Source organism: Odocoileus virginianus, chromosome 6 (assembly GCF_023699985.2).
Source record: "Odocoileus virginianus isolate 20LAN1187 ecotype Illinois chromosome 6, Ovbor_1.2, whole genome shotgun sequence".
NCBI classification, from domain to species: Eukaryota; Metazoa; Chordata; class Mammalia; order Artiodactyla; family Cervidae; genus Odocoileus; species Odocoileus virginianus.
Genome location: NC_069679.1, coordinates 12,567,834 through 12,582,585, shown reverse-complemented (window position 1 = coordinate 12,582,585; position 14,752 = coordinate 12,567,834). Strand labels below are relative to the sequence as shown.

The following is a 14,752-nucleotide window of genomic DNA, read 5'->3' as shown; positions in this document are numbered from 1 at the left end:
CGAAAACAAATTAAAATAGATTGAAAACTAATAATGGAAAGGGCAAATTTTAAAGCCTTTAAAAAATACATAGGGTAGGGAAGTTTTCAACAAGATATAAAAGCACAAACCAATTAAGAAAAGACAGAAACATTCAACTACATTGCAATTAATAACTTCTGGGGACTTCTCTGGTAGTCCAGTGGTTAGGACTTGGCGCTTTCAGTGCTGTGGCCTCGGGTTCAACCCCTGTCAGGGAACTAAATAAGACCTCTTGAGCTGCGCAGCACAGCCAAAAAATAACTTCTGTTCCAAAAAGGAAGTGAAGACTGAAGACTGAGGGAAGATATATACAATACAAAACAAAGCCAAAAAAGACAACAGCCAGTAACTGTAAGTATTACAAGTCAGTAAGAAAAGCAAATATTGAGGTAGAAAATTAAATAAAACACAATAACTAGGCATTGCAGAGAAAAGGAAACGGAGACAACCAACAATACTAATTAATAATCAGGGAAATGTAAATTACTATCATTTAAGATTTCATATCCACCATGTTGACAAAATTTAAAGCTCTAACAATAACAAGGATGTGAGCAATGGGAACTGATGGTAGAAGCATAAATAGCTACAATCATCTCAAAATTTCCCATAAGCTATAAAGTTAAAGATGTATGTAGCCCATAAACCAGCAATCAATCCATTTCGAGGAATACCCTGGGGGAAACTCTTAGATCAGGATACAGATATAAAAGTGTTCATAGCCAGGTCTGAGATACTACTAAATTCTGCACCCTTAGTACTTCAGTTGCCTTACTCTAGTCCTGGCCCTGTTCACAGCAGCATTCTTTTTTTTTTTAATTAAAAACCAGAAGGGAAAAAAAAACAAACACTGAACTCACGGAAACAGAAACTAAAAAAGTGCTTGCCAGGTGTTATAGGATGAATATGGTCTAAGGATCTAACGTATAACATGGTGACTATATTCAATAACACTGTATTGAATAACTGAAATTTGCCAAGAGAATAGAATTTAACTGTCTTCATATACAAAACAGGTGATGGGTGTGTTAATTAACTCAGTTATGGGAATCCTTTCACTGTGTGTGTGTGTATGTGTGTGTGTGTGTGTATAATCATCACGTTGTATATTATAAATATGTAACAATTTTATTTGTCAATTATACTGCAATAAAACTGGAAAAAAATCAGAAATAACTCAAATCTCTATCTAACAGAATGGACAAATGGTAGCATTTCCCTATAATAAGATATCTCATAGCTGTAAAAAATGAAAAAACATTAATTTTTTAAAAAATCAATATATTGTTTAAGGATATTAAGTATGATAAAAGCTATAATGAAAACCAAAGAATAATTAATGTAAAATTAAGGAACGAGATCATTTCTGATTAGAAAAAGAGGAAAATGCAGTAAGGAAGAGACATTTAGGTAAGTTTGTTTTTAATGACTCATTTCTTAACACGTGAAGTATGAGTACAAGTTTCCATTATAGAGGTGACAAACAACAAGGGTTTGAATTCTCAGGGTCCACTTATATACAGATTTTTTCAATAGTAACAATATTAAATTTAATATTTAAATTTGTGTATAATTTATATATTAAATACTTAATATTTTTATATATTGAATATTTATAGTAGAAATATTAAGTATATTTCAGTAGTAAAAATATAAATATATCCCAAGACTGGTTAAGTCCACAGATGCAAGGGAGCTAGGGATAGACAGAGCCACTGTAAATTAGATTTTCAACTGTGCAGAGAATAAGTGCCCCTAATCCCCATGGTGTTCAAAGATCAACAAGACTGCTCTTTAAAACTTTTAATAACCTTTTATTCTTTTATAACAACCAAAAAAAAACCACCTCAAAATAAAAAAGAATTTATAATTTGTTCTTTTAGCTGTTTTATCATCTTGATAGAACAAACAGAAATCTTAATAAAAGAAACAATTCATTTTTAAATGGGCAAAAGACTTGTAGAGATACTTTAAAAAGACATGGATGAACAAGCACATAAAAAGTATTCAATACCATTATTCATTAGGGAAATACAAATTAAATCACAATAACCACTACTACATATCCACTAGATGAGCTAAATTCAAAAAGGCTGACAATACCAAGTGTTAACCAAGGATGTGAAAAAACTGAATTCCTCATACACTGCTCACAGAAATGTTAAACGGTATAGTTTAGCCACTTAAGGAAACAGTTTTAGGTTTTGTTTCTTTTTAAAGCATAAACTTACCATATAACATAGCAATTACTCTCCTAGAGAAATGAAAACACAGGCATGCAAAGACTTGTATGCCAATAATCATCGTGACATTATTCAAATAGCCAAAAACAGGAAACAATCTAAATATCCATCAATTCTGCTTAGAAATAAAAAGTTAACAAACTTTTACTGTTACATACAATATGAATGAACCTCAAACTACATGCTAAGTAATTCCACTACATGAAATTGTAGAAAAAGCAAAACTGTGCAGTCAGAAAGCAGATTAGACATGTGCTGGCATTAGGAGTATACCTGTAGTTAGGTCTTGAGGGAACTTTCGGGAGTGATGGACATAAGTGAATGGTAGTGGCAGTTGTGCAACTATATAAATTTACTAAAACTGATCAAACTGTACACTTAAAATAGGTAAATTTTATGGTATGTGTATTATACCTCAACAAAGCTGGCTAAAGAACCCCATATTTTTTTAATCTACCTGGGACTTTTTTAACTTTGGGGAACATATTAATTAAAGAGATTTAAATGATCAGAAAGCACTTTCATTAGTCAGCAGTGCTTCTTTCTGCACAAAGTAGAATTAAAATAAATTACAATTTTTTGATGAGTCTCTGTCTCAAAAGATCTTCCAGGACATTCTGCAATACAAAGGATTCTCTTAGCCCACTCAATCTCATTCATAACTGGGAGATATATATAGTAAGTTCCTTACATTTTTTCGGTTCTTTCTTCAAGTAGTTCTATGATCATTTATTCATCTAATATTCATGTTAAATGATATATGCTATAATTTGATATATGCTAGGCACTATATTTAAGCAAGTAGTAGCAAGTAGTAATTCTTGCTTTCTGTTCTGAAAGGTTTAATCTTCTAATTTACAGGAAGAATGATGGGTATTTACAGAAATACACCCAAAAAAACCCACCAGGAATTAGGGAGTTATAAAAATGTTTTTAAGTATAAAGCAAGGACACCAGAGTTATTCACTTGTTTCGTCAAGCTCTCTAAACTATTTATTATATATTCTTAAATAAGGCAGAAATATCAGTCCCCAATTCTCCTAAGGAACAAGTGATAATCCTCAGTAGTTTCGGTAGCATATTAGAATTTCTGTGTGTTCCACACTGGACTAGTTATACTTCATTTTGCTGGGATGTCTCTCAGCCTCAAGGTCTTTGCTGCAGAATTCTTAGATTCTTCCTTACAAATGTGTTCAAAATTCTGAATTTTAAGTCTTTTCGTCTTCTCTCCTCCTCTATAAATGTGTATCTACAGATGTACATGTTTTTTCTTTGCATCACAAAATTAACATCACACAATATATCCCTGTTAACAACAGGCACAACATGGAGTCATGTTTGCTTGCTAAGCCCCAAGTCACCAAATCAAAACTTAGTTTTAGCTCTCCCAGAAATGGAATCTTAAACCAATCAGGAGTCCTCTGATCAGCACTAGTTATATATTATAACTGACAGACCTCTGCCATCCCCTGAAGGAAAGTCACCTTGCCATAACCAACATTCTTTTTGTCTATAACTTCCTTGTTCCTGCTCACTTTTGCCTATTAAAGTATTTTATTTCGTACAGCTACTCAGAGCTCCTTTCTGTCTCCTAGACTGGATGCCATATCACTGAATAAAGCCAATACAATCTTGAAAATTTACTCTGAATTTTCTTTAACACCCCACTCCACAACTAGCTTTTACTTAAATGTACACCACAGAAACCCCTTCACATCAACATATATAATTTGGACATTCTTTTTAATGGCTGCATAATATTCCTCAGTATGGGAATATCAGAAGCCATCCATTACCCTACTAATGGGAATTCACTGTTTCCAGCTTTTTGTCACTATAAACAGTATTGCAAGGAACACCAGTGGACCAGGTGCTTATGGTGTGCTTTTATTTCAGTATGATGCAGATGGAGAGGCATGGCTAGGTCCTTTTAATACACTATTACAAGATGCCATATAACTTCCAAAGAGGATAGAAATTCAAATTTCCATTCAGCCCTAACCTGAAAAACGAGTTATTATAAATGTAACACTACTAGCAATAAATTTGATAATAATGAAAATTATTAACTTGCAGCCAAAGTGCTAAATCATATCAAAATAAACCATTTTTTTTAATACACTACCAGGGATTCAAAAGTACAGGACAATTCTGCCATCACACTCATATTCTGCTCATGAATACCTATCTACACCTGCAATAAGCACGGAAGAATAAGCTATATTTGCAACAATGTCATGTTAACCTTTATACCTTACACTTAAGATTATGGAGCTTAAGTATCATGTTTTCAATGTCTAAATTCTAAGAACATTAATAACGCTTTTAATTTTTTTTTTAATTCGTAGCTTAACAAATTCCTTTGGGCCTCATAGTCTGTACACAGAGTTTTCTCATTATACTAAAATAATTTGATTTCTCTGAAGACAGACTAGAAAACAAACAGACCCCCGACAGGTATTACTGGCCGTGCTCCTCAGCAGCCAAAACTAAGGTATAAAACAGTCTGTCAAAGACTGCTATTTTGCCTCCTACATTTTTTAAAAGGGCAATAAATTCCGAGTGGGGTCGCAAAAGAGTCGGACACGACTTAGCCACTAAAACAACAACAACAAATAAGTCATTTTAACAAACCCGCAGAACATCCTTGGAAATTCAACATTAAAACAAGGGAAACACAGTCTCACACTTGGAACTCTATAGAAATTAGAACCAATTGTGAATTTACGCCTCCAAAAGAACTACTACTGGGTCATCCTGAATTCAACTGAGTTACTCTGTATTAGCAGTTCTGTGGAATTCAATCAACGCTTAACTCAGACCAGTTGAATTCCTATATTTGCTAAAACACGGTCCCGACCCACACGCAGAAGAAAGCTTTCAGGATTTGTCTCACTGCCTAATCTAGAGATTAACAGAAATTGTCTCTGCACAGGTGACAGTGTTTCCTTTCCTAACCTCATAAGACAGAAAGCATGGGGCGAGTAAAAAAGCCTTTTCTAATGAAAACCTCCCTTCTCTGTCCGGAGCACCCCAAGAGCAACCCCAGTCCTAGCACAGGCCCAGAGCTGGAAAGATCTCAGCCGGGACCCGGGCCGAGCAGTTCCCCAGAACCCGACCGCGTCAAACCGCCCGACCCGAGGAGTTCCAGTCCCAGCCCCGCATTTCCCCAGCGGCCGCTACATGGGACACAGGCCACCCGCCTACCCGCCTCTCCGCTCCGCTCCGCCCGGCCCGACCCTGCCCAACCCCAACCCCGGCCAGAAGCCCACACACCAAACAGAATCTCGAAGCTCACCACAGACAGTTTCTCTTCAGCCATCTTAGCTCCGCCCACCGCCGCGAGGCCGGAAGTTGCTGGTTTCCCAGACGACCAGGCAAACGGAAATCGTAGGACTGGGGAAGAGGGGAGGGGCCTGAATAGGGAAAGAAGTAGATCGCCGAGCGGAAGGGTTTGCCTGGGAGGTTGAGGATCTTCTAGAATGTGGGAACTGATCGAGCGCTTTCGTGCGGTCCACTTGGCTCTAAAGGAGCCGGTGAGGGAATGCGCAGCCAGTCGTCGCCTTCGTCCCTGCCAGCCCCTATCGCCTCACGCCCTTGTGTGGACGTTCCTTGAGAAACCCCCCGACAGCGCTGGGTGCAGCCACTCCTGGCCCTGCTCAGCTTTGACGCCACCCAGCGTTTATTTCAAGCCTTCTTCTGGGAGTCCCGGCTCCCAAGCCCAGACCCTACGGCTGAGAACCTCATTTTCGCCTTACATAAAAATTCGTAGTTTTCTTGACTGTCTTTATCCAGCTGAGATATTACCCGCCTCACCAGCCTCCCACTTCTGTTTACGCTAGAGGTTGCAAATCCTGCCGGTGGGCTGTATTTAAATGCAGTCTTGTACTGATCGGAAACTTAAAAATTAGGAGATTTCTTAAGCCAGAAATCTGGCCTCAGAGTAAATAAAGATCCGACAATAGGTGTGCAGTCCTGCTTGATGGTAAAACAGATCTGAAAATTGGCTGCTACTGTAGGTAGCATTTGTTTACCATTCTGCCACAGTCCTGGCTTCCCAGCACACTTGGACCGTTTTACCTTTCTAGCCCCTGGTGTGGTGAATTAAATGCTTCGTCTTTCCACGGAGCGATTGTGAAAATACGTGGGCTGTGGAGTCAAACATGAGTTCTAAATTTAACTACTGCTTAACATGAGCCAGTCATTTCTTTGAGCTTCATTCATTCCAGTACCAAGAGCTATGCGATGAGCAAAATACAGGGGATCTCTGACCTTAGAGCACTATTATCCAACCTTTTTGGCACCAGGGATCTGTTTCATGGAAGACAGTTTTTCCCACACAACCAGTGTAGGGGGGATGGTTTGGGGATGATTCAAGAGCATTACATTTATTGTGTACTTCATTTCAATTATTACATCAGCTGTACTGTAGATTATCAGACATTAGATCCCAGAGGTTGGGGACCCCTGCTTTAGAGTGTAGTGAGGAAGTCACACATTAAATAATAACATAAGCAAAGTTTATGAAGAAACAGTTCACTAAAGAAGAAATACAAATGCGTCTTAAACATATGAAAATATAACTTTGCGAGGAAGAGAAAACATGCAAATTAAAGGTTCCATGAGATATTTTCTACCTCTTACATTGGCAGAGAACAAAATTTTCACTGAGTTATGAGTAAACATGCATTCTTCCTCTACGGCTAGAGAGAATGTGAATTGTTACAGCCTCCATTGACAGCAGTTTGGGAATTACTTCCCAAATTAAAAATGCACATAACCTTTAATTTCTTTATTTTAATTCTAGGAATATATACTATAGGTATAAATGTGGGAAATGGCCTTAAATACAAATTTATTCAATGCAGCATTGTTTGTAATAACCAAAGCATGAAAACAAAACAAATGCCTAAAAATTGAGGTTAAAGAAATTATGATGTGCCCATACCATATGGTACATGAAAAATAAACTATTTACATAGTGATATAAAAGATTGCCACAATATATTAGTAACAGATAAAAACAAAGTGTGGAAAAATGTACATAAGATCTGTGTTAATAGAAGAGAAGGCAAAAATAAAGAGGAATATTATGTACATCATTGCTTATATACTCAAAATATCTCTGAAAGGATATTCAAAATGCTAAAACTAAGTATTTGTAAGGAGGAGAAATTGGTAGCAGAGAGACAGGGAAGGGAAGAGACTTTATACCCTGTTATAATTTAAATTTTATATGAAATGGATATTCCAATAATAGAGAAAATTAAAGGAACAACATAAGGTACTTCCATTGTGGTCCAGGAGTTAAGACTGCGCTGCCAATGAAGGGGACACAGGTTTGATGCCTGGTTGAGGAACTGAGATCCCATGTGTTGTGTAGCAGTGCAGCGCAGCCAAAAGATAAAAAAATAATAATAATTAAAAAAATAAATAAAACAGCAATGTAACTGTATAATTAGAATTGGGGTAAATGCTGAGGAGAAACAGTGAAAGCAAATAACAGGGAGATCCACTGTAGACTTGTTTAGACAGGGAAGTTTCCCCGGGTAAGAGATGTTTAAAACGAAACCTAAAGGATAAGGCATTAACTTGGGGAAGAGGGATGAGGAAGTCGGTAGGCCGGGGAAGAATTCTAAGGCAAAGGAAAAGCTTGTGCAAAGGCCCTGAGGATGGAAGAAGCTTGGCCAGTTCGTAGCACAGGAAGATCAGCACAGATGAAAAGAGGAAGGGGAAGGAGTTGGTTCCAATTGGTGGAGAGGTAGGAAAGACCTAATTTCATGGCTGAGGTCACCTCCGCAGTGATTTTGGAGCCCAAGAAAAAATCTGTCACTGCTTCCACTTTTTCCCCTTCTATCTGCCATGAAGAAATGGGACTGGATGCCATGATCTTAGTTTTCTGAATGTTGATTTCAAGCCAGCTTTTTCACTCTCCTCCTTCACCCGCATCAAGAGGCTTTTAAGATCCTCTTCACTTTCTGCCATTAGACTGGTATCATCTACATATCTGAGGTTGTTGATAGTTCTCCCAGCAACCATGATCCCAGCTTGTGATTCATCCAGCCTGGCATTTCACCTGATGTATTATGTATATATCTGCACTGAACTGAACTGAGATTATGCATATAAATTAAACAAGTAGGGTGACAATATACTTTGGCCACCTGATACAAAGAGCCAAGTCATTGGAAAAGACTCTGATGCTGAGAAAGATTGAAGGCAAAAGAAGAAGGGGTCAGCAGAGGATGAGATGGTTAGATAGCATCACCAACTCAATGGACATGAATTTAAGCAAACTCTGGGAAATAGTGGAGGACAGAGGAGTCTGCCATGCTGCAGTCCATGGGGTCACAAAGAGCTGGACACGCCCTAGTCACGACCTACTCAGCAACTGAACAACAACAGGAGAGACAAGTGGTGCAGATCCACAGAGGCCATGTGAGGGATTTCATTCTAAGGGCATTGGGAAGGCACTAGAGAGTTTTGAGCAATAAGTGATATAGTCAGAATTAATGTTTAATGAATTTATATTAGTTAATGAGTGGAGAATGAATTGAGAGGAAAACAAGAATTGATAATCTAGAGGTGACTAAAAGATACTGCAAAAGAATAAAACAGTTCACCTAGACTGGAGTGATGGGAAAAAGAAACGGAGAAAAGGTAAATGTATTCTGAAGAATTTTACAAGGTAAAACGAATTTCCTATGGTGTAGAATTGGATATGGGGGAATCAGGGAAAGGGATAGAGATGTCTCAGAAAGATGACTGCATTTCTAACTTTCAAAGCAATGGAGTGCACAGCACAGTCAGTTACTGACATGGGGAGCCTCAGGGAAGATGATGTTGGTGGAAATCCCATAAGCATACTTCCCAATATATAAAATCTCCCTGAAAGGGGCCCTGTGAGAAGTAAATAACTTTTTTGTGTGTCTTTGTTATTAAGTAAGGAGAAGTCATTAGCACATGTTTAAAAATCTCTCCTTTGACCCCAGAGATGAGTAAGAGCACTTTCTGTGCAAGGGCCTTTCTCATGAGAAAGAATGTTGGTTTCTCAAATGTCAATAACTAAATCTAATGTGCTAATTAGATAATTAGAAAAATTTCAAAATGTGTAACATTTTCCAGGGAAGATCCCAGAATCACATAGATAATACTTCTTATGTAACACGTAAGTCTTCATTTCCCTTAGAAAACCTCCTTGGATGTAATCTTGTTTACCAGGATCATTCAAGTCATCTAGATGGGTAAGGCATTCCAAACAAAATGGAATTTATCTTTTTTTTCCCCATGATAGAGTTGATGAGGCAAGAGAAGAATCAGGCATCAGTAATTTTTAACATTCCCAAAATACGTATAAAAGAGTTGCAGTTGAGTTTCTACATTTTAAATACTTCAATATGTCAGTCCCACTCTGGTTGGGTCTACAACCAACTTTGTTCTGACACTCCCTGCCAGGCAACTCTCCAGCCTCTCATACCTCTTTTGCAGTATTCAGTCTTCCCCAAACCCATACCACTAACTTCCGAGAGCCCAGCCAGCACGGGAAACACCTTGAAATAATCTGAAGCTCCAGGAGCTTCTTGAAGCATTTTAAACATGCCCATTCCTGGTATTTTCTAGTAAACATGCCCATTCCTGGTAGTCCAGTGGTTAGGACTCTGCACTTCCAACACAGGAGATACAGGTTTGATCTCTCTCTGGTTGGGGATCTGGCATGCAGTACAGAGTGGCAGGAAACAAACAAACAAACAAACAAACAAACAAAAAAAGGCATACTATGCAGCTTGTAAAGAACTTTAAGATGGTGAAATAGTTAAATGGAAAAAAAAAAAGCAAAATGTAGAAGATACAGTGTGGTTCTATTTGTGTTTAAAAAGCCGGAGGTTGGGGGGGGGGGGGTGGCGGGGGAATGTCCCCGGAAGATCAGTGGTTTAAGACTCTCAGCGTCCACTGCAGGGGGTACAGGTTCTATCCCTAGTCAGGAAAGTGAGATTCCACATGCCATGTGGTGCAGCCAAAATTTAAAAAGGGGGAGGGATATGCATACTTTTTGAAAATATAATTTTGAGAAATTAGCACACAAAACTGGTAATGATGTTTGTCTCTGCAGAGGGTGTAGAGAGGACTATAATGGGAAGGTAATTCCCTTTTCATTGTTCACCATTCTGTAAAATTTAGCTTTTTATTATCTGTGTAGTTTTAATTTTAAAAACTATTTTAAAAATATGCAGATGAAACCATTTTTTAAAGCTCCCATTCCTGGATTTCACTCATTTGCATGTAGAAAACCACAAGGGTCATATCTCTCTCACCCTAGCAAACAAAGGCTAGATTAGCTTGAAAATCAAACATATTTTTAATTCATCAGAGAGCTGATGACATAAAGAAATTTAAGTGAACCAACCTCCAGAAAGTGCTAAGTTCTTCATTGGAGAAAGGAGATACATGGCTGCTTATATTCCTATGCTAGGAAGACAAATCCACCAAAGGGGAATAAAGAGAAGGCAGTTGAATTTAACAAAAGTGTAACAGTCCCGTTGAGGCTGGCATGACAACAGAATCTAGAGGACTCAAATTTACAGAGCGCTGCACCCACCTACCAATCTTACCTCTTGGATCTTAAAAAAAAAGTACAGGGAGGTAGAAGACGAGAAGTGGGATAGGGTGTGTATAGGAGAAGAGTTGAGAGAGATCTCTCTTTTCCTTGAGGTAAGTGGAGCCTGTCCCAAGTGCAAGATGCTCATAAAATGAGGGGGCAACACAGGAATGCTAAGAAATCCACCAGAAACTCTTGAAGGCTAAGAGGGACACAGGAGGCAGGAGAGCTGAGACCCCCCAACCCCCAGGCATTGCAGGCACTCCTCTGGAAAAGACGAAGGGTGCGGCACACAGTAAAACCGAGAGAGGACTTCACTGGTGTCCTGTGGTTAAGAATCTGCCTACCAATGCAGGGGACACGGGTTTGACCTCTGGTTCGAGAAGATTCCAAATGCCATGGGGCAACTAAACCTGTGTGCAGAAACTACTGACCCCACACAGAGCCTGTGCTCTGCAACAAAAGCAGCGACCCCAATGAGAAGCCTGTACACAACTAGAGAGTAGCTCCTGCCTACCTAAACTAGAGAAAAGCCTGCATACAGCAATGAAGACCCAGTGCAGCTAAAAATAATCAACTAAAAGGAAAACAAACAAAAAGAACTAAGAGAAATACCTTCCCAGCCATCATCCCACTGACCAAGTTAGCTAGGCTGGTTTATCTACAGTTCCCACTAGAAAGGAAAGATCACTCACTTTTCCAAAAGCTGACACCTTAGCTATGAAGCAAAGTCAGATCTCTGGGATCTTGCCCATGCCCAAAACCTATTTTCAGTAGGCCCTACTGAAGGGAAAGTTCTGATTCTGCGTTCAAAATATTTGAAGCTGATGGTGAGCTGAATCAAGCTGAAGCTGCAAAAGAGCCCAGATCTAGTTCAAATAAACATCAGATTGACTGAGTCACTACTCAAGTGGCTGAAAGAAAAATGGGCATGCCCCACTTTGAAGGTAAGTAATACTTACTTCAGTCTCTCCTGTTTCGTATACCAAATGCCCTGCATACAGTCAAACATTAAGACATGTGCAAAGGCAAGAAAGTGAGATCCATGGTAACAGAGAAAGGTTCAAGAGCAGCAAAATGAGAAATGACCCAGATGTTGAATTATCAGTTGGGATCTTTAAAAGTAACTCTGGCTAAAAGCAAAATGCTAAAAAAAACCTAGCAGAGGCCAACATGTCAGAATCCATAGATAGGATTTTTGAAATAACTGATGAAAATGCTTTAAAAAGTCTAGTGGAAAATGTGGACAATACACATGAAAAATTAAAAAGCAGAAACATAGTAACTATACAAATATAATGAAATGCTAAAAGTAAAAAGTACTGTATCAGAAATAAAGATTTCATCAAATGGGTTTAACAGAAAAGCATCAGGGAACCTGATGACAGCAAAAAACAAAAAGGGAAAAGAATGAGGGGAAACCACCTGAGATCTGCAGGATAAAATCAAATAACCTAATATACATGTAATTGGAGTCCCAGAAGGAGAAGATAGGTGAGGGACTATGGAACAAAAGAAATAACTGAAGAGCTGATAGCCACAAGAAATACCCACTATTAATGGAAGACATCAATACAGATTCAACAGGTTCAGTAAACCCCATACAAAGGAAAACATACCTAGACATATAACCAACCTGCTGACAACCAAAGATAAAGAGTAGATAAAACCACCAAAGGGCAAAAAACACAGTATAGACAGGCAAACACATAAAAATGATGGACAACTTCTCACCAAATGAGAACTGAGGACAAATTTAAAGAACTGAAAATAGAAATAAAAGGTCAACATAGAATTCTGTATTCAACTAAAATAACCTTCAAAAATAAATGTAAAATATAATCTCTTGACAGATAAAAGCCAAGAGAATTCATCTCTAGAAAAGCTGCAATGGAACAAATGCTAAAACAAAGTTTTTCAGATTAAAGGGAATTTACACCGACTCAATGGACATGAGTTTGAGCAAACTCAAGGAGATAGTGAAGGACAGGGAAACCTGGTGTACTGGAGTCCATGGGGGCCGCAGAGTCAGACATGACTTAGTGACAGAACAACAATAATACCAGATGGAACATTAGACTTGCTGGAAAATATGAAAAGCAGTATTAATGAAGTATTTTGAGGAATAAAGTATTCTGTGGGGAACAGAACGTAGTCTAGAAATAACTAACACACATATGGTAAACTGACTTTCAACCAAGATGCTAAGTCAATCTAATGGGGGAAGGAAAATCTTTCTTAACAAATGTTGCTGGAACAACTGGATATCTATGTTGAAATAAACATGTTCTGTACAAATAATTAATTTGAGTTTTACATTTAGGTAAATGTAAAACTCCATAACGTAAATGTAAAACCTGAAACCAGTGAGATGGATTATAGGTAGATGTAACCCAAACCATAAAACTTCTAGAAGAAAATACATTCTCTGTGAGCTTGGGGGTCATAAAATCACAAAAGAAAAACTTGATAAGGTAGACTTTATGAAAATAAAAACTTCTGCTCATCCAAAGATGCCAGTGAGAAAGTGAACAAACCATAATCTACAAAAAAGAAAAAAATCACAGCACATATACCCATCAAAGAACGTGTATCCAGATTTCACAGAATAACCACAATAAAAAGACAATTCAATTCTAAAATGGGAAACACATGAAAGGTATTTCATAAAAGAATGAAAGATATACAAATGTAAATTAAGCATATGAAAAGTGCTCAATGTCACTAATTATCAGGGAAATGCAATGTAAATTAAAATGAGTTCTTTCACACCAAGATAATTAATATAAAAAACATAGACAACAGTAAATGCTGACAAACATGTGAAGCAACAGGAACTCATACATCACGAATGAGAGCCCAAAATGATAAAACCACTTTGGAAAACAGGAAGGCAGCTTCTTAAAAACTTGTCATATGACTCAGCAATTTTCTATGGTTAGGTATTTATCCAAGCAAAATAAAAATGTATCCACAAAACAAAAAAATATAACTTAAGAATATACATAGCAGCCTTATCCATAATTGCCCCAAATGAAACAGCCTAAAAGCAGAATGGATAAACAAACTGTGGTACATTTTAGAATGAAATTCTACCCAGCAATAAAGAATAATTTAACAATACATACAATATGGAGAAGTCTTTAAAGCATTTTAAGTGAAAGTAGCCAGATGCAAGAGTATATGATTCACTTACATAAAGTCCAAAAGTGGCAAAATAAATCTATAGTTAGAAAATCAGCAAATGATCCCTGGAGTAGAGGGGAGCAGGGATAATTTTAAAGATGCACAAGAGAACTTTCTGGGTTAATGGTAACATTCTGTATCTTCTTTGAGGAGGGTTATCTCACAGATGTATACAACTCTTGAAACATTAATGTGAACACTTAACAGTGCACATTTTATAATAAATTTATTTCTACATATCAACCTAAAGATGGGTTGCGGATATCTACTCCAAGAGCATCTGTTCCCAACCCTTTACTGACCTATCTGATTTTTCTCCTCAGTGCAATCTTTGGGCTCTAATCTGTTCAGGGCTAGGCCCTTGATTATAGCATTTATCGTAAAGGGCACACAATTTAGTGCACCTAACAAGTAGCATTTGTAATCTGTGAAGCAATTTTGTGGAACCAACAATTTATTGCCAGTGGTTAGTGAACAACCATTTGACTATTTTAAGGCACTGATGTGTAGTAATGTGATTTTAACATGAATAGGTGCTGTTAACACATAACTTACCCTATTGCAAGGTAGTTAAAACAATGGAATAAAAATCATTCAGAGGCATGTAGAACACTATTACTCTTCATTAAACCCACTCTCTGATATTTGCTGTCATGACCTTTACAATACTCTAAATTAATCACATGATTTGGGGATACAAATTTAT

At 37.7% G+C, this 14,752-nt stretch overlaps 1 protein-coding gene across 3 annotated transcripts in view; it reads right to left on the bottom strand.

Moving 5' to 3' along the window:
• The window catches only part of BBS4 (Bardet-Biedl syndrome 4), a 48,328-nt gene extending 42,310 nt beyond the window's left edge, over nt 1-6,018 (bottom strand). Inside the window, exon 1 of one of the 3 annotated variants that reach the window (XM_020893831.2) lies at nt 5,563-6,018. In XM_020893831.2, the coding sequence (XP_020749490.1) occupies nt 5,563-5,586 (24 nt within the window). In that variant the 5' untranslated portion in view covers nt 5,587-6,018. The remainder of the gene's footprint in view (nt 1-5,562) is intronic. The other 2 variants (XM_070468795.1, XM_020893829.2) reach the window with 2 other exon arrangements.
• Between the last annotated feature and the right edge of the window lie 8,734 nt (nt 6,019-14,752).